General features: G+C 38.0%; 1 protein-coding gene across 2 annotated transcripts in view; it reads right to left on the minus strand.

Annotated features, from left to right (window-relative positions):
• Positions 1-13557: 13557 nt before the first annotated feature.
• GIN1 (gypsy retrotransposon integrase 1) overlaps positions 13558-26366 on the minus strand; it is a 32330-nt gene continuing 19521 nt past the window's right edge. For both annotated transcript variants that reach the window (XM_023212241.3, XM_023212240.3), the window contains exons 5-8: positions 23394-23585; positions 23118-23294; positions 22351-22636; positions 13558-13917 (exon numbers count right to left, since the gene is read on the minus strand). In XM_023212241.3, coding sequence (XP_023068009.1) covers positions 13643-13917; positions 22351-22636; positions 23118-23294; positions 23394-23585 — 930 coding nt within the window. In that variant the 3' untranslated portion in view covers positions 13558-13642. The remainder of the gene's footprint in view (positions 13918-22350; positions 22637-23117; positions 23295-23393; positions 23586-26366) is intronic.

Genomic DNA, 26366 nt, shown 5'->3' on the forward strand with positions numbered 1-26366 from the left:
TACTGAAGAAGTGAAGAGAATCCAGACTCCCTACTCTTTAGCCTTTTCTGCATTCTCCATTTCAATGCCTGGGGCCTCGTCTCTTGGAACTAATAGAAGCTTAGAGGAGACGTAGGGGAGAAGTTGACATGTGATCTCCTCCAGCTTCCAATCACGCCAAATAATTGGCTCTCCTCTGTCTGCTTCTGACTTCTAAACCCTTCAAAGTTTAGACAATGAGGTGGTCAGATCAGGGAAATTCCCTGGGCCTAATATTCTTTAACAAACAAACAAAATGTGCTTGGGGAAACAAAGGAAGAAACATTAATGAGGGTAGCAAGTAAGGGAAAGGGTGAAGTGGACACTGACCGATTAGAAGTAGAAGAATCATCTGACCCGGGCCTCAAGCTCTGGTTAAGCTACCAATTTAAATACTTATTAATTTAATGGCACTTAACCGATCTTTGCCTGCTTAATATTAACACTGCACAAAGCTAACATTTCTCCCTCAATAATAAATGCATTTGTATAAAACAAAAGTTTGAAACTACTTTTTTTAAATGCACATTTTGGTGTTTTATTAATTATAATGACTAGAAACTCCAAACTGGAAGTGACTCAGTCATTTTTAGACATTTGAGCAAAATGTTCTGTTACAGCTTTCTGACCAGTCAAAAAATAAGCAGAATGGAATACTTACGCTTTTTGTGGCTTAAGATAGGGATCCCAATAAATGTCTGTGCAAAAGTCTACAAGTAAAATCTTCAGATTAGATGTAGGTGAAGAAATGCATTCATAAGAATTACTGGTCACTATTTCATTATTCTACTAAAATATAAGTTCTAGGAGGACAGGGATTTTTATTTGTAATTGATATAACCTCAGTGCCAGTACCTGGAACATAGTAGGCATTTAATGTATATCTTCTTTGAATGTATAAATGAATTGCATAGTTTAAAAATGTAGTATTTTCTTTTATAAATCTTAGTGAGTTATTCTTTTTAATAGTAATATAATAAAATTTTATACTTGAAAAGCTAATAGTATTTTAAAATAGCTTTTACTAGATGTACCATATGACCCAGCCATCCCACTACTGGGTATATACCCAAAGGATTATAAATTATGCTACTACAAAGACACATGCACACGTATGTTTATTGCGGCACTATTCACAATAGCAAAGACTTGGAATCAACCCAAATGTCCATCAGTGACAGACTGGATTAAGAAAATGTGGCACATATACACCATGGAATATTATGCAGCCATAAAAAAGGATGAGTTTGCGTCCTTTGTAGGGACATGGATGCAGCTGGAAACCATCATTCTTAGCAAACTATCACAAGAAGAGAAAACCAAACACCGCATGTTCTCACTCATAGGTGGGAACTGAACAATGAGCTCACTTGGACTCGGGAAGGGGAACATCACACAATGGGGCCTATCATGGGGAGGGGGGAGGGGGGAGGGATTGCATTGGGGAGTTATACCTGATATAAATGATGAATTGATGGGTGCTGACGAGTTGATGGGTGCAGCACACCAACATGGCACATGTATACATATGTAACAAACCTGCACGTTATGCACATGTACCCTAGAACTTAAAGTATAATAAAAATAAAAATAAAAAAATAGCTTTTTAAACAAGGAAATTATTCTCATTCAAAGTAGAATCTTCCTTTATTATAATTCGGCATCTCCATTTCCTTCTACATAATGCCTTGAACAGTACCACAAGGTGGCATACAAAACCTCATCAAGACATTTCTAGATTTTTTTAGTCAAAATTTTGTTAGACACTTACAGAAAAATTTCCTTAAATCCAGGCAAGAGGGATCCCATTCTGGACCCTTTTCTTGAAAACTAGGTTGTATCTTCCTTTAGCTCATGCCACTCCCTGCTAGGTAAGACCTCAGGGCCCTGAGATGTACTCTCGTTCACCTAGAGAACCTCTTTCAGCTCCTTCCTGGTGTGTCTACAGAGAGTGGATGAACAATTGAGAGAGCTCATTCTAAAAGGCCTGGGCTGGTCAAGGGGCACCTCTACAGAAGCTGGGGTCACTTATCCTTGGGAAGGAACAGGATTGAGACAGAAACCAGTTCTCCCTGAGTTGCCATTCACTAGTGTGGGGTGCTAAGGAGTCCAAGAATCCTAGGAATCTTAGGTGTATTTGCTGAGGTGGGAAAAGTTTCTGAGCTTGATTTAAACCTCCTAAATATTTAGGTATACAGTATGTGAACCTCCATTTTTACTCTTGACAGGGCATTGCAAACATAAACATTAGAGATAAAGACTGTATGTATAAAAATCTTGGCTGGACCCAGTGGTTCACACCTGTAATCCCAGCACTTTGGGAGGCCAAGACAGGTGGATCACCTGAGGTCAGGAGTTGGAGACCAGCCGGGCCAATGTGGCGAAATGCCGTCTCTACTAAAAATACAAAAAAATTAGCCAGGCCTGGTGGCAGGCGCCTGTAATCCCAGCTGAGGCAAAAGAATCGCTTGAACCTGAGAGGCAGAGGTTGCAGTGAGCTGATAACACGCCATTGCACTCCAGCCTGGGTGACAAGAGTGAAACTCCATCTCAAAAAACAAAGAACAAGAACAACAACAACAACAAATCTCTGGGTGTTTTCTCTGTATATTTATGTAAAAATTGTATTTGGAATCTCTGCATTAGAATTCTGAGATATCAGTAATAAAATCAGCAATTTCTTTGAATGGCATATATTGGCTATTTATCAGGGAGTAAAAGTAAAACAAACTTTGATAATAAATTGCCTATAACAGAATTTGCAAAAGAAAAAGAAAAAGATGAGTGTGACAGTTATTAAAGCTATCAGCTAATATTCTGCTTCTCCTTCCAGGAATATGGTAGGGCTGTACTTACCTGTCTTTGGTATTAGGGTGGCTGTATGGCTAGTTTATTTTTGCCAATCTGTGGTTTAGACTCTAACAGCTTTACAAGACATAATTCATCTATCATAAAGCTCACTTTTAAAAAGTTCATAAAAATATTCAGGAGTGACATAAATAAATATCAACAATGGTCTGGATGTAATGCTGTTAGGATAAATAGTAATTGAGATAACTGTAAAGTTGTTTCTATGGCTATTTTACTTCTGATATAAATTGCTGTTGAATCCAGAATTATTTTATTTTGTAACTTTTCTTTCTGTATTTCCCAGCTTTGAGGTAAAACTGATTAATAAAAATTATAAATATTCACAGCATACCTTGTGATATTTTAATGTATGTATACATTGTGAAGTAATTATAATCAGGCTAATTAACATATCCATCACCTCACATAATTAACTTTTGTGTGGGTTGTGTGGTGGGAACACGTAAGATCTACTCTCTTATCAAATTTCAAATGTACAATGAAGTATTATTAACTATGGCCACCATGCTGTATATTAGCTCTCTAGAATTTATTCATCCTGACAGAAACTTCGTACTATTTGACTAATACCTCCCCATTCCCCTCACTCCCAACCCCTGGCAACCACCATTCTACTCTCTGCTTCCGAGTTCAACATTTTTAGATTTTACATATAAGACTGAAAAAATATTCCTTTGTATGCATACATACCACATTTTCTTTATCCATTCCTCCATTAGTGGACATTTAGGTTGATCCATATCATGGCTATTGTGAATAATGATGCAATGACCATGGAAGTGTAGATATCCCTTCAAGATACCTCTTTCAGTTCCTTTGAAGGAAATTCTGGGTCATATGGTAGTTTTTTAAATTTTTTGAGGAGCCTCCATACTGTACTTTATTTATTTATTTATTTATTTATTTATTTATTTATTTATTTATTTATTTTTGAGACGGAGTCTTGCTCTGCTGCCCAGGCTGGAGTGCAATGGCCGGATCTCAGCTCACTGCAAGCCCCGCCTCCTGGGTTTAGGCCATTCTCCTGTCTCAGCCTCCCAAGTATCTGGGACTACAGGCGCCCGCCACGCCGCCTGGCTAGTTTTTTGTATTTTTTAGTAGAGACGGGGTTTCACCGTGTTAGCCAGGATGGTCTCGATCTCCTGACCTCGTGATCCGCCCGTGTCGGCCTCCCAAAGTGCTGGGATTACAGGCTTGAGCCACCACGCCCGGCCCATACTGTATTTTATAATGGCTATACCATTGTGCCCTCCCACCAAAAATGTACACGGGTTCCCTCGTCTTTAAATCCTCACCAGAGATTGCTATCTTTTTGATAATAGCCATTCTAACAGGTGTAAAACGATACGTCATTTTGGTTTTAAACTGTATTTTTCTGATTATTAGTCATGTTGAACATTTTTTCATGCACCTGTTGGCCATTTCTATGTCATGTATATTCAAGCCCTTTGCCCATTTTTAACCTGGTTATTTGTTTTCTTGCCATTGAACAGAGTTCCTTAAAAATTTTGGATGTTAACCCCTTAACAGACGCAGAATTTGCAAATATTTTCACCCATTCCATATTGTTTTCATTGCTGTGCAGAAGCTTTTGGTTTGATGCAATATTTGTCTATTTTTACTCTCGTTGCCTGTGTTCATTTTGAGATCATGTACAAAAATAATTGTCAAGACTATTGTTAAGAAGTATTTCCTGTGTTTTCTTCTAATTGTTTCACAGTTTCAGGTTCTAGATTTAAGGCTTTAATCCATTTTGAGCTGATTTTTGTATATGGTGTGAGGAATAAGTTGAATTTCATTCTTTTGGATGTGCATATCCAGTTTTAATATCACTATTTATAGAAGAAAGTGTGTTTTTCCCATTGTATGTCCTTGCAAACTTTGTCAAAGATATACTGTAAATCACAGATTTCTTGACTCTCTATTCTGTTCCATTGGTCTATATACTTCTTTTTATGCCAGTATTTTGAAGTCAAGTAGTACAACGCCTCCAGCTTTGTTTTTAATTTTTTAATTTTTTTCTTTTTACTTTAAGTTCTGGGATACATGTGCACAATGTGCAGGTTTGTTACATAGGAATACACGTGCCATGATAGTTTGCCGCACCTATCAACCCATCACCTACGTTTTAAGCCCCGCATGCATTAGCTATTTGTCCTGATGTTCTCCCTTCCCTCACCAGCCACCCTTCCGACAGGCCCTGGTGTGTTGTTCCCCTCCTCGTGTCCATGTGTTCTCACTGTTCAACTCCCACTTATGAGTGAGAACATGTGGTGTTTGGTTTTCTGTTTGTGTTAGTTTGCTGAGGATGATGGCTTCCAGCTTCATTCATGTCCCCGCAAAGGACATCATCTCATTCCTTTTTATGGCTGCATAGTACTCTGTGGTGTATATGTACCACATTTTCTTTATCCAGTCTATCACTGATGGGTATCTGGGTTGGTTCCATGTGTTTGCTATTGTGAAAAGTGCTGCAATATGTGTGCATGTATCTTTATAACAGAATGATTTATATTTCTTTGGGTATACACCCAGTAATGGGATTGCTGGGTCAAATGGTATTTCTGGTTCTAGGTCCTTGAGGAATTGCCACACTGTCTTCAACAAAGGTTGAACTAATTTACCTTCCCACCAACAGTGTAAAAGTGTTCCTATTTCTCCACAGCCTCGCTAGCTTCTGTTGTTTCTTGACTTTTTAATAACTGCCATTCTGACTGGGGTGAGATGGTATCTCATCGTGGTTTTGATTTGCATTTCTCTAATGACCAGTGATGTTGAGCTTTTATTCATATGTTTTTGGCCATATCAATGTCTTCTTTTGAGAAGTGTCTGTTCATATCTTTTGCCCACTTTTTGATGGGTTGTCTTTTTCATGTAAATTTCTTTGAGTTCCTTGTAAATTCTGGATATTAGACCTTTGTTGGATAGGAAGATTGCAAAATGGATGAAGATTTTCACCCATTCTGTAGGCTGCCTGTTCACTCTGATGATAGTTTCTTTTGCTGTGCAGAGGGTCTTCAGTTTAATTAGATCCCATCAGATCCCATTTGTCAATTTTAGTTTTTGTTGTAATCAACTGCTTTTGGCAATTTCATCATAAAATCTTAGCCCATGCCTATGTCCTGAATGGTATTGCCTAGGTTTTCTTCTAGGGTTTTTATGGTTTTGTGTTTCACATTTAAGTCTTAGATCCATCGTGAGTTAATTTTTGTATAAGGTGTAAGGGCCAGCCAGTCTTCCCAGCACCATTTACTAAATACGGACTCTCTCCCCATTGCTTGTTTTTGTCTGGTTTTTTGAAAATCAGATGGTTGTAGATGTATGGCTTTATTTCTGAGGTCTCTATTCTGTTCCGTTGGTCTACATGTCTGTTTTGGTACCAGTATCATGCTGTTTTGGTTACTGTAGCCTTTTAGTGTAGTTAGAAGTCAGGTAGTGTGATGTCTCTAGCTTTGTTCTTTTTGCTTAGGATTGTCTTGGCTATACGGGTGCCTTTTTGGTGCCATATAAATTTTAAAGTAGTTTTTTTTTTTCTTTTTTCTAATTTTGTGAAGAATGTCAATGGTAGTTTGATGGGAATAGCATTCAATCTGCAAATTACTTTGGGCAGTATGGCCATTTTCACGATATTGATTCTTCCTATGCATGAGGATGGAATGTTTTTCCATTTGTTTGTGTCCTCTCTTATTTGCTTGAACAGTGGTTTGTAGTTCTCCTTGCAAAGGTCCTTCATGTCTGATATGGTTTGGTGCTGTGTCTCCAGCCAAATCTCATCTTGTAGCTCCCATAATTCACACATGCTCGGGGAGGGAGCCGGTGGGTGATGACTGAATTATGGTGGTGAGTCTCTCCTGTGCTGTTCTTGCGGTACTGAATGGGTCTCACAAGATCTGATGTGTTTTAAAATGGGAGTTGCCCTGCACAAGCTCTCTTTTTGCCTGCTGCCATCCACGTAAGATGTGACTTGCTCCTCCTTGCCTTCCACCAAGATTGTGAGGCCTGCCCAGCTATGTGGAACTGTAAGTCCAGTAAACCTCTTTCTTTTGTGAATTGCTCAGTCTGGAGTATGTCTTTATCAAGCAGTGTGAAAATGGACTAATGAAGTAAATTGGTACTAGTAGAGTGAGGCATTGCTGAAAAGATACCTGAAAATATGGAAGCAACATTGGAACTGGGTGATAGGCAGAGGCTGGAGCAGTTTGGAGGGCTCAGAAGAAGATAGGAATATGTGGGAAAGTTTGGAACTTCCTAGAGACTTCAAATGGCTTTGACAAAAATGCTGATAGTGATATGAACAATAAGGTCCAGGCTGAGGTGGTCTCAGATGGAGATGAAGAACTTGTTGGGAACTGGAGCAAAGGTGGCTCTTGTTATGTTTCAGCAAAGAGACTGGTGGCATTTTGCCCCTGCCCAGGAGATTTGTGGAACTTGAAACAGGAGGCAGATGATTTAGGATCTGGCAGAAGAAATTTCTAAGCAACAAAACAGTCAAGAGGTGACTTGGGTGCTGTTAAAAGGATTCAGTTTTAAAAGGGAAACAGAGCATAAAAGTTTGGAAAATTTGCAGCCAGACAATGCAATAGAAAATAAAATCACATTTTCTGAGGCAAAATTCAAGCTGACTGCAGAAATCTGTGTAAGTAATGAGGAGCTGAATGTTAATTCCCAAGACAATAGGGAAAATGTCTTCAGGGCATTTCAGAGGTCTTCACAGCAGCCCTTCCCATCACAGGCCCAGATGGCTAGGGGGAACAGATGGTTTTGTGGGCCCAGACCAGGACGGCCCTGCTCTGTGCAGCCTAGGGACTCAGTACACTGTGTTCCAGATGCTCCAGCCATGGATGAAAGGGACCAGGGTACAGCTCAGGCTGTTGATTCAGAGGGTGGAAGTCCCAATTCTTGTCAGCTTCTACGTGGTATTGGATCTGTTAAGTGCACAGATGTCAAGAATTGAGGTTTGGGAACCTCCACCTAGATTTCAGAAGATGTATGAAAATGCCTGGATGCCCCAGAAGAAGTTTGCTGCAGGGGTGGGGCCCTCATGGAGAACCTCTGCTAGGGCAGTGCAGAAGGGAAATGTGGGGTCGGAGCTGCGATGCACAGTCCCTATTGTGAGAGTGCCTAGTGGAGCAGTGAGAAGAGGGCCACCATCCTCCAGATGCCAGAATGGTAGATCCATGGAGAGCTTACACTATGTGCCTGAAAAAGCCAAAGACATTAAATGCCAGCCTGTGAAAACAACTGGGAGAGAGGCTATACCCTGCAAAGTCACAGGGGTGGAGCTGCCCAAGAATATGGGAACCTACCTATGGCATCAGCATGACCTGGATGTGAGACATGGAGTCAAAGGAGATCAGTTTGGAGATTTAACTGCCCTGCTGGATACTGGACTTGCATGGGGCCTGTAACTCCTTTGTTTTGGCCAATTTCTCCCATTTGGAGAGGCTGTATTTATTCAATGCCTGTAACCCTATTGTATCTAGCAAGTAACTAACTTGCTTTTGATTTTACAGGCTCACAGGTGGAGGGATTTGCCTTGTCTCAGAGGAGACTTCGGACTGTGGACATTTCAGTTAATGCCAAAATGAGCTGAGACTTTGGGCCACTGTTGGGAAGGCATGATTGGTTTTGAAATGTGTAGATATGAGATATGAGAAGGACCAGGGGCAGAATGATATGGTCTGGTTCTGTGTCCCTGCCCAAATGTCATCTTGTATCTCCCATAATTTCCATGTATTGTGGGAGGGACACAGCGGGAGATGATTGAATTATGGGGCGGGTCTCTCCCATGCTGTTCTCATGATAGTGAATGTGTCACACGAGATCTGATGGTTTTAAAAGTGGGACATATCCTGCACAAGCTCTCTTTTTGCCTGCTGCCATCCATGTAAGATGTGACTTGCTCCTCCTTGCCTTCCACCATGATTGTGAGACCTCTCCACCCACATGGAACTATAAGTCCAATAAATCTCTTTCTTTTGTTAATTGCCCAGTCTTGGCTATGTCTTTGTCAGCAGTGTGAAAAGAGACTAATACGACAACCCCCGTTAGCTGTATTCCTAGATATTTTATTCTTTTTGTAGCAATTGTGAATGGGAGTTCACTCACGGTATGGTTCTCTGCTTGTGTATTGTTAGTGTATAGGACTGTTTGTGCACACTGATTTTGTATCCTGACACTTTGCTGAATTGATTATCAGCTGAAATGAGGGGTTTTACTACACATAGGATCATCTTCTCTGCAAAGGGAGACAATCCGACTTTCTCTCTTCCTATTTGAATATGCTTTCTTTCTTTCTCTTGCTTGACTGCCCTGGTCAGAAGTTCCAAAACTATATTGAATAGGAATGGTGAGAGGGCATCCTTGTCTTGTACTGGTCTTCAAAGCTCTGTGCTGGTCTTCAAAGGGAATGCTTCCAGCTTATGCCTGTTCAGTATGATGTTGGCTGTGGGTTTGACATGAATAGCTCTTATTATTTTGAGATATGTTCTATCAATACTCGATTTATAGAGTTTTTAACATGAAGCGATGTTGAATTTTATCAAAGGCCTTTTCTGCATCTATTGAGATAATCATGTGGTTTTTGTCATTGGATCTGCTTATGTGATAGATTATGTTTACTGATGTACATATGTTGAACCAGCCTTGCATGCCAAGGATGAAGCCAACATGATCATGGTGGATAACCTTTTGATGTGCTGCTGGATATGGTTTGCCAGTATTTTATTGAGGATTTTTGCATGGATGTTCATCAGGGATTTTGGCCTGAAGTTTTCTTTTTTTTGTAGCGTCTCTGCCAGGTTTTGGTAGCAGGATGATGCTGGCCTCGTAAAATGAGTTAGGAAAAGAGACCCTCCTTTTCAATTGTTTGGAATAGCTTCAGAAGCAACGGTACCAGCTCCTCTTTGTACCTTTGTTAGAATCTGGTTGTAAATCTGTTTGGTCCTGGGCTTTGTTTGGTTGGTAAGCTATTTATTACTGCCTCAATTTTGGAACTTGGTATTGGTCCATTCAGGGATTTGACTTCTTCCTGCGTTAGTCTTGGGAGGGTGTATGTATCCAGGAATTAATCCATTTCTTCTAGATTTTCTAGTTTATTTGCACAGGGGTGTTCATAGTATATTTTATGGTAGTTTGTATTTCTGTGGGGTCAGTGATGACATCCCGTTTATCATTTCTTATTGTGTCTGTTTGATTGCTCTCTCTTTTCTTCTTTACTAGTCTAGCTAGTGTTCTACTTTGCTAATTTTTCAAAAAGTAAATCCAGGAACTGTATTCATTTTTGAAGAGTTTTTTGTTTCTCTATCTCCTTCAGTTCTACTCTGATCTTAGTTATTTCTAGTCTTCTGTTAGCTTTTGGATTTGTTTGCTCTTGCTTCTCTAGGTCTTTTGTGATGTTATGGGGTTGATATGAGATCGTTCTAGCTTTCTGATGTGGGCATTTAGTGCTATAAATTTCCCTCTTAATACTGCTTTAGCTACAGCTCAGTGATTCTAGTACATTGTCTCCTTGTTCTCATTGGTTTCAAAGAACTTCTTGATTTGTGCCTTAATTTCATTATTTGCCCAGGAGTCATTCAGGAGCAGGTTGTCCAATTTCCGTGTGGTTTGGTCGTTTTCAGTGAGTTTCTTAATCCTGAGTTCCAAGTTAATTGCATTGTGGTCTGAGAGACTATTATTATTTCAGTTTTTATGCATTTGCTGAGGAGTGTTTTACTTCCAAATATGTGGTCGATTTTAGAGTAAGTCCCATATGGCACTGAGGAGAACGTATATTCAGTTGTTTGGCAGTGGAGAGTTCTGTAGAAATACATTAGGTCCACTTGATCCAGAGCTAAGATCAAGTCTTGAATATCCTTGTTAATTTTCTGTCTCGTTGGTCAAATATTGACAGTGCGGTGTTAATGTCTCACACTATTATTGTGTGGGAGTCTAAATCTCTTTGTAGGTCTCTAAGAACTTATTTTATGAATCTGGGTGCTCCTATATTGGGTGTATATATACATATTTAGGATAGTTAGCTCTTCTTGTTGAACTGATTCCTTTACTATTATGTAATGTTCTTCATCTTTTAAAATCTCTGTTGGTTTGAAGTCTGTTTTGTCAGAGACTAGGATTGCAACCCCTGCTGTTTTGCTTTCCATTTGCTTGGTAAATTTTCCTCCATCCCTTTATTTTGAGCCTATGCGTGTCTTTGCATGTGAGATGGATCTCTTGAATGCAGCACACCGATGGGTCTTGACTCTATCCAATTTGCTAGTCTGTGTCTTTTAATTGGGGCATTTTGCCCATTTACATTTAAGGTTTTTTTTTTTTTTTTTTTTTTTTTGAGACAGAGTCTCGCTCAGTCTCCCAGGCTGGAGTGCAGTGGCACGATCTCGGCTCACTGCAAGCTCTGCCTCCCAGGTTCACGCCATTCTCCTGCCTTAGCCTCCCAAGTAGCTGGGACTCCAGGCGCCCGCCGCCATGCCTGGCTAATTTTTTGTATTTTTAGTAGAGATGGGGTTTCACCGTGTTAGCCAGGATGGTCTCAATCTCCTGACCTCGTGATCCGCCCACTTCAGCCTCCCAAAGTGCTGGGATTACAGGCGTGAGCCACCGCGCCCGGCCGAGGTTAATATTGGTATGTATGAATTGGATCCTGTCATCATGATGCTAGCTGGTTATTTTACACACTGGTTGACGCAGTTTCTTCATCATATCATTGGTCTTTATATTTTGTGTGTTTTTGCAGTGGCTGGTACTGGTTTTTCCTTTCTGATTATGACACTTTCCTATACAAAGTTTTTGCTCTCAGAAAAGAAATAATTTAGCCAGGCATTTGTATTATTGCTAGAGCTACAGTAACAAAGTCCCAGAAACTGAATGCCTGAAATAACAGAATTTTATTGTCTCATAGTTCTGGAGGCAAACGCCTGAGATAAGATATTGACAGGATTGGTCTTCTGAGGAATGAGGAAAAATGTATTCAATGCCTCTTCCCTAATTTCTGGTGGTTTTCTGGCAATCTTTGCCATTTCTTGGCTTACAGAAGCATCATATTAAACTCTGCCTTTATCTTCACATGGCATTCTCCTTGAGTCTGTATTCAAATTTCCCCCTTTTATCAGAACACCAGTAATACTGTATTAGAACCCACGCTATTGAAATATGATCTCACCTTAACTAACTACAACTGCAACAACCTCATTTCCAAATAAGATCATATTTTGAAATCTTGGGGGTTAAGACTTCAACACAAGTTTTGGGAGGGACACATATCAATCCTTAATAGTATTCAAAGGTCTCCATAAGCCTTCCTACTTACCTTTTCAGCTTTATCCCTCAACTTGCTTCTTTATTTTATATCCGAGGAAGTGTAGACAACAAGAAGCCCTGCCCTTTTATGAACTATTACAATACTTTTCCATTTCTGTGTATTACTTATCCTCTAATTCTTTTGTATCCATTTACCAAATCCTAAACATTCTTCAAAGTCAAGCTTAAATGATCCTTCTTCCATAATGATAAACACAAATTTCCTATGTAAAAACTACTTCTCTCTTTTTTCCTCCCTAAGTACATTATCTACACCTGTCTTCTGCAATTTAGCATGCCTTAACTTGTGCCGTACATGGCTTACATAGTTTATTACCTACCAGACAGTGAGGCCTTTATAAGAATGAGGTACACATTTGACTCATCTTTTACTTCCCACAGTTCTTTTCACAGCACTTTAGAATACTTATTGAACAATATTTATTCTATATTTATGAATATCATAGAAATTATAGTTCAAAATCTTGACACTGGTTATTTCATATTTTTTGATTGCAGAAAAAAATTCTTAATGGACACTTTTGTTGTTGTTGTTGAGACAGGTCTTGCCTTGTCACCCAGGCTGGAGAGCAGTGGCATGAGCACGGCTCACTGCAGCCTCGACCTCCTGGGGTCAAGCAATGCTCCTACTTCAGCATCCTGAGTAGCTGGGACCACAGGCATGTGCCACCACACCTGGCTAATTTTTAAACATTTTTTGAAGAGATGGGGAATCTCTGTGTTGCCCAGGCTGGTCTCAAACTCCTGGGGTCAAGTGATCGTCCTGCCTTGGCTTCCCAAAGTGCTGGGATTACAGGTGTGGGCCACCGTGCCTGGCTGATGGTTTAATCTTTAATATATAGTATGAAAATAAACAAATGCTTCCCAACCAATACATAGTTTCAGACCCTAATCCTGACCCTATCTAACCAATTAGATAATTTGAAATTACCAATATCCTGTGAAAGCTCATTAAATAATCCTATATTTTTTCATACAACCTTGTTTTTAGAAGTTCTAATGAAACAGAAAGCAGCTTCATTTCATTCATTGTTACAGTTGATTCAATATTTATAAATTCCACTCAAGGTAGTTCAAACTTACTGTTTAAAAGGTAGAGAATTTCAGAAAATTTAAAACTGAGAAACAGTACCAAAACCATACAAAGGTTTGAGAGATTTGGGCTGGAATTTATTTCCTAAGAAGTAGGGGTGCTTTGCCTGTTCTCTTTTTAGAAGAAGACGTGAATTCTATATATTACATGTTCCTTTGCCTTCATACACATGTATACTGATATTCAAATGTGGCACAATTTTAGATAATAACTATAAAATAAACCTTCAGAAGTTAGTCATTAAGAATGTGTCAAGATACTTCTTCTATACAACTTTTTTAATGAATATCATTAAGAATTTATACATTCTAAACAAGCACTTTAAATAAATTTTGGTATTTACTAACTTAAGTATTCAAGAACCTGGTTTGAAGAGTCCAACAGACTGAAAGTCTGCTTTTCAAGAGTACTATGATCATCTATCAATGGAGAGATTTTCGTATTTCTATATTCTAATAGTTCACGATCCTTGCTTGATGTCAGTAATTCATTATCAACTATACCAATAGTTGCATCTTCCACCAGAATATTTGCTTGATATGCTCCAACCGGAATTTCAGGCAATCCAATGTAGTCATGATCTGCCACTACTGACCCTTGCAAGAGATAAAGACTTTCTGAAAGAAGAAAAATCATACATTTGACTTTTAGAATTATAATTAAGCATATTTTTTAATTAAACAATTTTAAGTGATGAATAAAATCCCAAGTAATAAAAATTAACTATCAAGATTAACTTCTAGGGAGTTCTACGGTCTACTAAATAAATATGAATGTCAAAGAATAAAAAAAAAATGACATATACATTTGACAGTTCATACATAAAAAATGCAGGAAAGGTCAAGGATTTTAAAACAGCCATTTTTCTATTCCCTCGACCTGTCTTTGGTAGATATGTATGTATGGGGAACATGGGATAGGAGTGAGAATTATGGTATAGATTAAAAATAAAATCATAAGGCTGTGCACAGTGCCTGACGCCTGTAATCTCAGCACTCCAAAGCCAAAGCCAGCGGATTGCTTAAACCCAGGAGTTCAAGATCAGCCTGGCCAACATGGCGGGGGGAAAAAAAAAAAAAAAAAAAAAACACTCGTCTCTACAAAAAATACAAAAAAAATTAGCAAGGTGTGGTTGAGGGTGTCTGTGGTCCTAGCTACTTAGGAGGCTGAGGTGGAAGGATCACTTAAGCCTGGGAGATTGAGGTTGCAGTGAGCCATGATGGCACCACTGCACTCCAGCATGGGTGACAGACTAAGACCCTATCTCAAAAAAAAAAAAAAAAAAAAATTATAAAACTATTTTTGATAATGTTATCCTTAATATGCTTCTGTAAACTATTTCTGGGTGAATTAATAGGGTCATAAAATTATTTTAACAAATATAATTATTAAATACTTGCATTTACAACTTAACATAATTTTCCAATCTTTATAAAACCCATATCGGAAAAATAATATCAAATTGTTACAGTATGAAGTTAAAAACAACATGCCAACTCAGATTTATGTGATAATGTGTAAGAAAGTAGGCTGCAATGGAGTAGCGTAAAAAGCTTAGCTTATTTAAATCTAATTTGATACCAAAATTCTTGGGAACTTTTAAGGCCTACCTAAGCCATACTGAAGTGCTGACAGGGAGTCTTCCTTGTCAGTCTTTTATTGTACGTTGAGCAAATATATCATCACCATCAAGAAAAAAATATTTAAAATGAATGTTAAACTGATGGCAAATCTTCCATATACATACTAATATGTATAAAAGGATTCCTCCCTATCTGATATTTCAATTCATTACTATAAGAAACTCTTTTACCAAAGCTGATTAACTTCCTGGTCCCCTGCCTTCTCTTTCTAAATGTTCCCCCAAAACATCAGAATATAGATATAGATATATTTATCTTTATTTACTTATCATTCATTCATTCATTCATGGTCTTGCTCTGTCACCAAGGCTGGAGTGCAATGGCACGATCACAGCTCACTGCATCGTTGACCTTCTGGGCTCAAGTGATCCTCTCACTTCAGCCTCCCGAGTAGCTGAGACTATAGGCACATGGCACCATGCCTGGCTAATTGAGTGGCCTAGGTTGGTCTCCTGAAGATATTAATGGGTTAAGGAGCTCTCAAATTTTAAGATCAAAAAAGCGAAAGGAAGATTAAATGCCTGTTTAGATTAGAGACCAATGTGTCAGAACAGATGAATTTGCTAGTATATTAAGTGTCTCAGAACAGATGAATTTGCCAGTATTTTTGAAAATCAATCCTACTCTACTCATCCTCATAACATTATTACAAATAGCTCACTGAACCTATTTCAACCCCAGAAGTTCATGCATTTAACAACTTTCAATTTACAAACTTTAATAGATCACACAAAGCTATTCTCTCTACCAAAAGATGGCATAAGTGGGCTTGGGCTCGTATGGTCATTTATTCTGCCCATAATTCTGAAAGACAAAAAAAAAAAAAAAAAAAAAATTCATGCGGCTGGGCAGTGGCTCATGCCTGTAATCCTAGCACTTTGGGAAGCTGATGTGGGCAGATCACTTGAGGTCACGAATTAGAGACCAACCTGGCTAACACAGCGAAACCCCGTCTCTACTAAAAATACAAAAACAGACATGGTGGCATGTGCCTGTAAACCCAGTTACTTGGGAGGCTTAGGTGAATTGCTTGAACCCAGGAGGTGGAGATGGCAGTAAGGTGAGATCGCACCACTGCACTCCAGCCTAGGCAACGGAGCGAGACTCTCTCTCAATAACAACAAAAATTATGCAACACATGAGATGTGCTATACCCAATAGCAGCAAGAGGGAAGAAAACATGATCAATAAAATTGAAACACTTTCAGAGTATGTTGCTAAAGGTTTAACATCAAAGTTCGCAACTACCCTACTGTTAATACTAGAAAAGGCTAGGAAGTAGTTTATAAGAGAACTTTAAAAGGTTAGGTAGGGTAGAAGTGTTGCTGATGAAATTTTCTACTAAGTCATGGAGAATTCCATAGGTTCAAGGCCTGTACACTCCTGCAAAGTTATCAGTGATGGCAGATACCATAGGCATTTAAGAAATGTCCAAAGACTCTTTCAGAGGATTAACTGGGAGGTTTTCTGTCTGTAAAAGTTTTTCCATACAGATGAAGTAGGACTACTTTAGAAAAATATGTCTAGTAAACATATGTCAACAGGGAAAACATATGCTTAGATGTAAAGCTCTTAGAAATTATCATTTTAATTTGCTGAAATGGATTCAGAAACCTTGAACTTGAGTACCTCCTAGTTACACTGGTTAGAAACAAATGGACATTAACAACCTCACTTGATTTTAAGAGGAGAGCTTTTGTATGTAAATAAAGTAAGACACACACACACACTTTTTCTTGTAAAAAAATTAATCTTTAAAGTAACTTTTGTAATAAAACTGTAGAGAACAAGGACTACACTCAGCAAATTCTACATAAATCACTTTATACACAATAGAAAACTACTCTGAATATGTCAAAGGCCTGTTTGTTTAGAAAAAAAATTCTCATTCATTTGCAAGGTTAAATATTTTTCAACTCCTACTATGGTCTAAATCTACTGGAGCTAAGAGAAATGCTCTTTAATTTCAATAAAGATAATCAGAAAAGAGGCTCTTGGGGCCTTACATGTTGAACAAATAATATTTTGGATACACTGGGTTATATAAATTATTAAGGTTATTTTCACTTATTTCTGTACTTTTCAAAATGTGGCTACTAGAAAATTTTAAATTACATAGCTCTTGTATTATTATTCATCTGTTGGACAACACTAATCTAAAACAATCCTGAGTTAGGGATATAGAAAAGAACATGATTAAACTTTTTGCCCTCAAAACACAGAGGTGGGGAGTACACAAACATATCATATTAAAGATCTTTTCCAGTCAGTTACATTACATAATACATTTCACTAAGTATTTTTTCTCATTCTATTAGTTATGATTATGATATCTGTTTGATGGAAGCATCATCACAGTTTTGACAAGACTGAATGAGTGAGTCTTTAGTTTCTTTGAAATTAAAATCTTTTCAAGATATTTCAGGAAGGTGTTAATCAGCAGTTTTGATACTCATTTTTATCATAGGGTTTTTTTTTTTTTTTTTTTTTTTTAAGAGATGGGGCCTCAGCCAGGCGTCGTGGCTCATGCCTGTAATCTCAGCACTTTGGGAGGCCGAGGCAGGCAGATCACCTGAGGTCAGGAGTTCAAGACCAGCCTGGCCAACATGGGGAAACCCTGTCTCTACTAAAAATACAAATATTAGCTGGGTGTGGGTGCCTGTAATCCCAGCTACTCGGGAGGCCGAGGCAGGAGAATCGCTTGAACCCAGGAGGCAGAGGTTGCAGAGAGCCAAGATCGCACCACTGCACTCCAGCCTGGGCAACAAGAGTTGAACTCCATCTCAAAAAAAAAAAAAAAAAAAAAAGATGGGGTCTCACTTTGTCACTCAGGCTGGAGTGCAGTGGTGGTGCAATCTTGGCTCACTGCAGCTCAGTCTCCCAGGCTCAAGTGATCCTCTGCCTCAGCCCCCTAAGTAGCTAAGATTAAAGGTGCGTATCACCATGCCCAGCTAATTTTTGTATTTTTTTGTACGGACGGGGTTTTACTATATTGCCCAGGCTGGTCTCGAACTCCTGAGCTCAGGCAATCCCACCTCAGCCTCTCAAAATGCTGGGATTACAGGGATGAGCCACTGCGCCCAGCCTTAATGTTGTTTTAAGGAGTAAAAATAATAGATTAAAAAATCAATTTTTAAATTTCCCTAAGGAGAAAAATAAATAAAAATTACAGCCTTAAAAAAGTCTGATTTGGATTAATTTATTTCTTCAATCAGAAAAAAAAGATAAAGGTTTCAGACTACTTTTCTTATTTTAAAGAGAAGTGACTAAACTACTCCTATATATGGTCTGATAATCCTCAAACTATTAGAATATGCTGCCATACTAGTATATCCTTTCCCAAGACAAAATAATAACTATAACTTGATACTACATCACTGTCATTATAATAACTAATGCTGTCAACAGAGAACTGAATAACTGTTGGTTTAGAAATTATATAACTGGACTGGGCACAATGGCTCACACCTGTAATTCCAACACTCTGGGATGTCTAGGTGGGAGGACTGCTTGAGCCCAGAAGTTTGAGACCAACCTGGGCAACATAGTAAGACCCTGTCTCTATAAAAAATAAAAAAATCAGCCAGGCATGGTGACGCATGCATGTATTCCAAGCTACTTGGTAGGCTGATGTGGGAAGATTGCTTGAGCCCAGGAAGTCAAGGCTGCAGTGAGCTATTATTGTGCAACTGCACTCTAGCACGGGCAACCATGTAAGAACCTGTCTCAAAAAAAAAAAAAAAAAGAGAAAGAAAGAAAAAAATGATATTAACTAAGAGACCAAAGAAAGGCTCTCTGCATAAACTATATTAATAATAACATCAAGATCATGGACTTGATACTATAGAGACTGTGCTTTGTTTTGTTTCATGAATGCAGATCATAATTGTGGTAGGCAGCATAACAGACCCCTAAAGATGTCAACATACTACTCCTTGGATCCTGTGAATATGTAACCTTACATGGCGAAGGAGAATTTAGGTAGCGATGGAATTAAGGTTGCTAATCAGATGACCTTAAAATAGGGTGATAATCCTGGACTTTTTGGGCAGGCCAAAGGTCAAGGGTCCTCAAATACAGAAGAGGGAGGCAGAAGAGGAGGTTGGAGTAAGGTGATGTAAGAAAAACTCAACCCACTATTGTTGGCTTTGAAGATAGAGGGACCACAAGCCAAGAAATGAAGGTAACCTCTAGAAGCTGGAAAAGACAAGAAAATGGATTCTTTTCTAGAGCGTCCAGATAGGAACATAACACTGCCAATACCTTGATTTTAGCCCAGTAAGATCTATGTTGAACTTCTAACCTTCAGAATTGTAAGATAATAAACGTGTGTTGTTTTAAAGCCATTAAAACTGTAGTAATTTGTTACGGCAACAAGAAGAAATGTATATAATAATGAAAATCATTTCACAAATGGGGCTTTCAACTGTGAAGGGAAATCAGGCTAAAACCTTGGGTGAGGCAGACCCAAATATATCACAAACAAAATAAATTCAAAACTATGCAAAATCTACGTCAGATTATTTTTCCTTTCAAAGAGGAGCATTATGATTACAAAAAGACACTACGGTATTTTAAGATTTCTTGTCCAAACAGTCTGAGAAAGCACTTGGCAATGAGCTACACAAAAAAACAAACAGGCCTGCTGAAAATAGCAATGACAAATATTATATAACTAGTACCGAATGTGCTCACTCTACATTTAGTTCTAGATAAGAATGGATAAGAAGTTGGCAACAGAAGTATATCTACTTTAGACAGTCAGTCTTTAATACAGCTATGAAATTTCAAGCCTAGCAAAGAGCAGCAATGACAAATGTGGAAAAATACATTTATAGTTCTTTTGGCTATAGCATGCCAAAACTTATGTCAAATAAAAATTTCAATGATTATTCAAAATCATTTTGCTTGCTTTAATTCAGCTCAAGGACTCTTTAAAATCAATTTGTGAGGTGATTTTCAAGAAAATCATGGAAAAGATTTTCAAGAAAATATGTAATATTGAGGAAAAAGATGGCAGAAATCACACTTACTTTGAATTTCTACAAATGAGAAAAATGTAAAAAAAGGATCAAGTAATAAGAACCAGATTCTAGGATGACCAGATCAGTAGTTCCTTTGGTTAACAAGAAAAACTAAAACAGATTCATCTATTAGTCTTAAGTTCCTTATGCATACACCAGTAGTCATATTGCAATGTTACTTATCCTTATATTACTGGAAGAAACTTGGGCAAAGAATTCAAGTATGAGGCAAATATTATACTGCCTCTGTTTAGAGACTGTTCTCAAACAGAGAAGATGAGTTCTGAAATACTGAGTTCTGAAATGTTCAGAAGAAGCACAATATTTGACTTCTTTTCTGAGAAACTCTTTTCACAAAAACAAATAACAAAATGTTGATGGATCCTAGTTTAGCAGAATTTTAAATGTAAATTTTGTATTAAAGAAGATTAACACATTAGAAGTGAGCAAATCATGAATGTCAAAGATTAAGGGGAAAACCATGCTAAAGAAGACAGAACAACATGTACTTGTATAACCTTTTTTTCCCTACTTAACTTGCAGAAGAGAGAGATCATTAAAGGTAGCTCAGAACTGAGAAGAGGCACAAGCAATGCAAGCTTTTATCTTCTAACAAAGAGAACGAAAGCACTTGTGAGTTTTCAGGATTAGAACATAGTTCAAGATAAGTTTACTGACTAAACAACTGGGTCTGTCACAAGAAGGGAAGGTACTAAGAGGTTTTAACATGAGAGTTGTACCCCAGATTAGAAGCAGAGTTGAGCTATCATTACTAAGCAGCACACAAGGGTTTTACATCTTAAGAAAAGGCATAGGGTAAGTGTAGGTTATTTGTTGTTGTTACTCTTTTTGTTATTAATATTTGCTAAAGTCTGTCATACAACTTGTTGATATTGTTATAAATATATTTTCCATTAAATGTTACTTATATCCAAATAACATTAATGCTTCATTTGGCTAAGTTACCCATTAACTCCCTCTCAGTTATCCACCTCAGAGAAGCTCTAGGAGGCAGATGCATTAGGACAAAATAAAAGCCTTGATAAAGTGGGGAACATAATCTAAAAGCCATGGCAAAAACATCACTTAACTAGGCTATGAAAGAAAGAGTTACAGAGAACAGGATATCTTGACTGTTCAGAAGCAGTCAAATTTAGGGGCAAGTATAACTTGTTTATAGAGTGCTATCACCTCTTCTTACAGCACCTTATAGCATTCTGAGGATACCCTACTCCGCACCTGCACCTGGCCCCCAACCATGATCTAACTAACTACAAAGCAATATTAAAAATTAATGGCATTTTTAAAGTACCCAAATATTTACAACTGGATTCTGGACAGTATGTTTGCTTCTGGCATTAATGATCGTAGGTGCTGTTTTTCACACCAAAAAGAGGCACGAAGTGACTAACAGAATATTTGTGAGGCCAGGGGCAATGGCACACGCACGCAATCCCAGCACTTTGGGAGGCCGAGGCAGGCAAATCACTTGAGGCCAAGAGTTAAAAACCAGCCTGGCCAACATGGTGAAACCTCATCTCTACCAAAAATACAAAAAATTAGCTGGGCATGGTGGCATTTGCCTATAATCCCAGCTACTCGGGAGGCTGAGGCACGAGAACTGCTTGAACCCAGGAAGCAGAGGTTGTGGAGAGCTGAGATTACACGACCATACTCCAGCCTGGGGCACAGAGTGAGACTCTGTCTCAATAAATAAATAAATAAATAAATAAATAAACAAACAAAAAAAACATATTGAGAAAGCAAAAATAGAGATGATGTTAAGATGTTCTCTTTCCTTCAGAGGAAAACAAGTTCAGTATCTCCCAGATAAACTATGAAAAACATACTAGAAATAAAAAATAAAAATGCCTGGGCGCCCTGGTTCCTACCTGTAATCCAAGCACTTTAGGAGGTCAAGGTGGGTGAATCACCTGAGATCAGGAGTTGAAGACCAGCCTGGCTAACATGGCGAAATCCCGTTTCTACTAAAAATACAAAAAATTGGCCGGGCGTGGTGGCACGCATCTGTAATCCTGGCTACTCGGAGGCTGAGGCAGGAGAACTGCTTGAACCTGGGAGGCGGAGATTGCAGTGAGCCGAGATCGCACCACTGCACTCCAGCTTGGGCAAAAAGAGGGAAACGCCATCTCAAAATAAATAAATAAATAAATAAATAAAAAAAAAAAAAAAAAAAAAAATCTCACAGGCCTGACAGTTCCAGAAGAGACAATGTAATAAAACAGCCTGCCTGGGATAGCTAACAAATTTTATGAAGAAGGGAAAACATAACATAACAAAAGAGGGGAGAAAGGTTTCTGTTATTTTTAACTTTTCTCCTTACCCAAAGCAATAAAAATGTAGAGAAGTGACAGATATTTACCTTGTTCACTGGATTCTCTTATGTAGGGTTTAAGGTGGGACATTTTGATAGGTCTTTTCAATCTAACCCCAGTATTGTCTCTCAGGACAGCACATCCACTTTCTGTAATATAGTCTATGACACAAGGACCAACCCATTCAGACTGAAAACGACCATCCTTCCACCAATTTTTCCTTTGTCTTAAAACTTCATGACCCACTTTTAAATGAAATGGATTTAATTGTTTGGGTTTCTTTTTAACGATGATCTTGCTTTTATTTAGTTCATCCAAATTGTTGTTCTCCATCTACAAGTGTAAAATGAAAAAGAAGAGATGGAAGAGCTATAATATCTTGAAGGTAAATGCAGACAATGAGAATATTACAACAAAATGGTTACTTGAAATGCTACTAAAAGGTAGGCATGAATTATATTTAATTCTTAAAACAACATTACCAAGTCAGTATTATTAACCCCTACTTTATATAGAAGGTAAACTAAGATAGGTAAGGAATTTGCCAAAGTCAAACAACTCTAAAGCAGTTAAGACTAAAGATTTGAATCCAGCTCTACTTGATTCCAAAATCCATAGCTTTCTCATTATTGCCTCTCAGCATGTCATAGCTAGTAAACTATTTAATCAAGACAATAAAAATCTGATGGATAAAAAATTATGGCAAGTATGTATGCGTGTCTGTGTACATGCACACATGTATATGCTGAAATTTAAAAAATAAATATAACTTTATAAAGTTTTAGATTACAGTTTTTCTATTGAATAGAATCACCTGGCCCAGTGAAGTTGTCTTATTCTCCATTATTTCATCAGCTTCTTTAATTGCATCTAGAATTTTGGCAAACATACTTGTATTATCACCATCCACATCATGAAGATTATCTGAAGTCTCAGGCATATAAGGATTTCGACTAAACATTTGAAAATATGGTGTATTTTTAGTAGGTTCCTATTTTAAAGAAAATAAATGGCAATTTTATAATAAAACATTTATCTGGCCAATAAATAGTCATAACTCAGAAGTACAGAATTATAAAAAGGCACGTACCAAGTGAGTTACATTGAAGGCAAATGAAACAGCTGATAGGTGATCATCCCAGTTGTTTGGGTGGTCAGCACAGTGTTTGGAGAGAAATGCTTTGATTGTGCTAGGTGTACTTTCCATTGGACTAACAGTTCCAGAGGTGTGAGAAATTACAATCTGCTTTATGCCAAACAATCTGTACAGTTCAATATTGATCTGAAAAATATATAAAACAAAGCTGGCTTTTTAAAATTTGCGTTTTATTTTTCCACTGACTTAAAAAAGCTTCAAAAGAATTAGAATCTTGCGTTTTATTTATTTTTATTATTATTATTATTGTTATTATTTGAGATGGAGTCTCACTCAGTCGCCCAGCCTGGAGTGCAGTGGCGCAATCTCAGCTCACTACAACCTCTGCCTCCCATGTTCAAGCAATTCTTCTGCCTCAGCCTCCTAAGTAGCTGGGACTACAGGCACGCGCCACCACGTCCGGCTAATTTTCGTTATTTTTAGTAGAGACAGGGTTTCACCATATTGGCCAGGCTAGTCTTGAACTCCTGACCTTGTGATCCACCTGCCTTGGCCTCCCAAAGTGCTGGGATTATAGGTGTGAGCCACCGTGCCTGGCTGAATCTTGCTTTTTTGTTGACCATAACATTCTATATGAAAACATACATAAAATATGTAAAATTTCATGTATAAAATAGTGGTTACCATTTATTGAGTCTTTACTACATGCTGGTCATCACACTAGACACTTTACATTACTGTCATTAAACCTTACAACAAGTTTTTGAGGTATTATTAATTTCATTTTAAAGGTAAGATGCTGAAGCTTTGAGAGATTAAGTGCCTTGCCAAATACACACATACAACAAGGAAACGGGAGAACAGAACTTAACACTAACTTTAATTTTTTTCTTTTTTTGTGGGGGTAGGCAGTGGGAGACAGGGTCTTGCTCTGTCACACAGGCTGGAGGGCAGCTTCCACCACCTGGACTCAAGCAATCCTCTCACCTCAGCCTGCCTAGCAGCTTGGACTACAGGCATGTGTCACCATGCCCAGCTAATTTTTAAATATTTTGTACAGATGGAGTTTCACCATGTTGCCCAGGCTGGTCTCAAACTCCTGGACTCAAAAAATCCACCTACCTCAGCCTTTCAAAGTTTTGAGGTTATAGGCATGAGCCACTGCATCCAGCCCTCAATTAACTTTTTAATTCAGTAGACAGTGTCTCAAAAACAATCCACTAGGTTGTAAGTTAACATTTAAAAAGCATGTAAAACAGTTATTGGCAATAATAAGCATTCTATAACTTTTAACTACTATTATTGGTGTTACCATGTGTAGCGCTTAAAAGAAACCAAAATGAGTTTACAAAACTTGTTAACAGTAAGCCTGTTAAATATAAAATAATATTTTTTTCCTACCTCACCCTTCAGACTTTTTTTCCTTATTATTTTTAGTTAAGTAAACCTTTGGCTCATAAATCTGTCTTTTAAAAAAAGAGTATTTCAGACCAGTAGTATCAGAATAACTAAATAGGCAAAGTTAATACAAGAGCGGAAAGCAACAAAAAGAAAACTACATGTCCCAAACCTCCTTGCAGATGGGGTGGTCATGTGACATAATTCTAGCCAAAAAGTTTTAAGTAAAAGTTGTTAGGCAAGCTCAGCTGGTACTAGTTTTGTTTGCCCAATACTCTCTCCCTTCTGACAGAAATGTAGGCATTGTGGCATGTGCTCTGGCAGCCATATTGTGAATATAATAGGAGTGACTATCAATGACTCCCAATATATATTGGGATAATATATATAATACATATTATTATATTGGGATAGGGAAAGACAGTCTATTACTCGGATTGAATACACTTTCTAGCTGATATACATACTAATTCAGGATGCCTATTTTTAATTCAAAAGTAATTAGAAACAAATCCCAGAGAATAGGTGTCATTTGGGTCAGCTTCAACCTGAGTCTTGATCAATGGTTTTAAATGACCCTTGAAAAAGGCTTTAACTTCTTTGCTTCAAAAGGTTGCCTAGAAATGATCCAGGGAATCTATTTGTGAAATGGTATCTTGACATCCTTACCCTATCAGCCCCCCAACCATCAAACCAGATATTCCGTCAGTTCTTACAATTCTAGTTTTCTGTAAGACATTTTAAAAAAATTAATTTTCCTACTGAATATGATTATCCTCTTTCCTTCAGAGGTTTACAAAAAGTTCTTTGTGCATTTTATTGGAACACTTTAGCAAACACTCTAAGCTACGCTGTTAGAAACATCTGTATTTTTATTCGACTATACAATAAACCTCCCACATTGTGTATTATGTTATAATCTTTAGCAGTGTTTTCTGTTTCAGAATTTGCTGACAAAAGAGTTCATTCTGTACTATCATCGTTATACTTTGTGTAATAGTGAAGCCATTTTAATCACAGCAAAAAGAACAAGTTTTCCCAATCATATGTCCCTTTTTTGTTTAAGCAATCTCACAAAATAGGCCTGCAAATATTTATTGTTACTTTTTTTTTTTTTTTTTTTTTTTTTTTTTTGAGACTGGGTCTCACTCTGTTACCTAGGCTAGAGTGCATGATCTTGGCTCACTGCAACTTCAACCTCCTGGGCTCAAGTGATCTTCCCATCTCAGCCTCCCGAGTAGCTGGACTACAACTGTGCGCCACCACTCCTGGCTAATTTTTGTATTTTTTGTAGAGATGGCATTTCGCCATGTTGCTTAGGCTAGTCTCAAACTCCTAGGCTCAAGCAATCTGCCTGGTAGGATTACAACAAGCATGAGCCACCAAGCACAGCCTATTATTACTTTTTTTTTTTTTTTTTTTTTTGAGACAGGGTCTCACTGTTACCCAAACTGGAATGCAGTGGTACAATCATAGCTCACTACAGCCTTGACATCCTGGGCTTAAGCAATCCTTACACCTTAGCCTCCTGAGTTGCTGGGACTATGGGTGTGCAACATTACGTCCAGG

The sequence above is a fragment of the Piliocolobus tephrosceles genome, chromosome 4 (genome assembly GCF_002776525.5).
Source record: "Piliocolobus tephrosceles isolate RC106 chromosome 4, ASM277652v3, whole genome shotgun sequence".
Lineage (NCBI taxonomy): Eukaryota > Metazoa > Chordata > Mammalia > Primates > Cercopithecidae > Piliocolobus > Piliocolobus tephrosceles.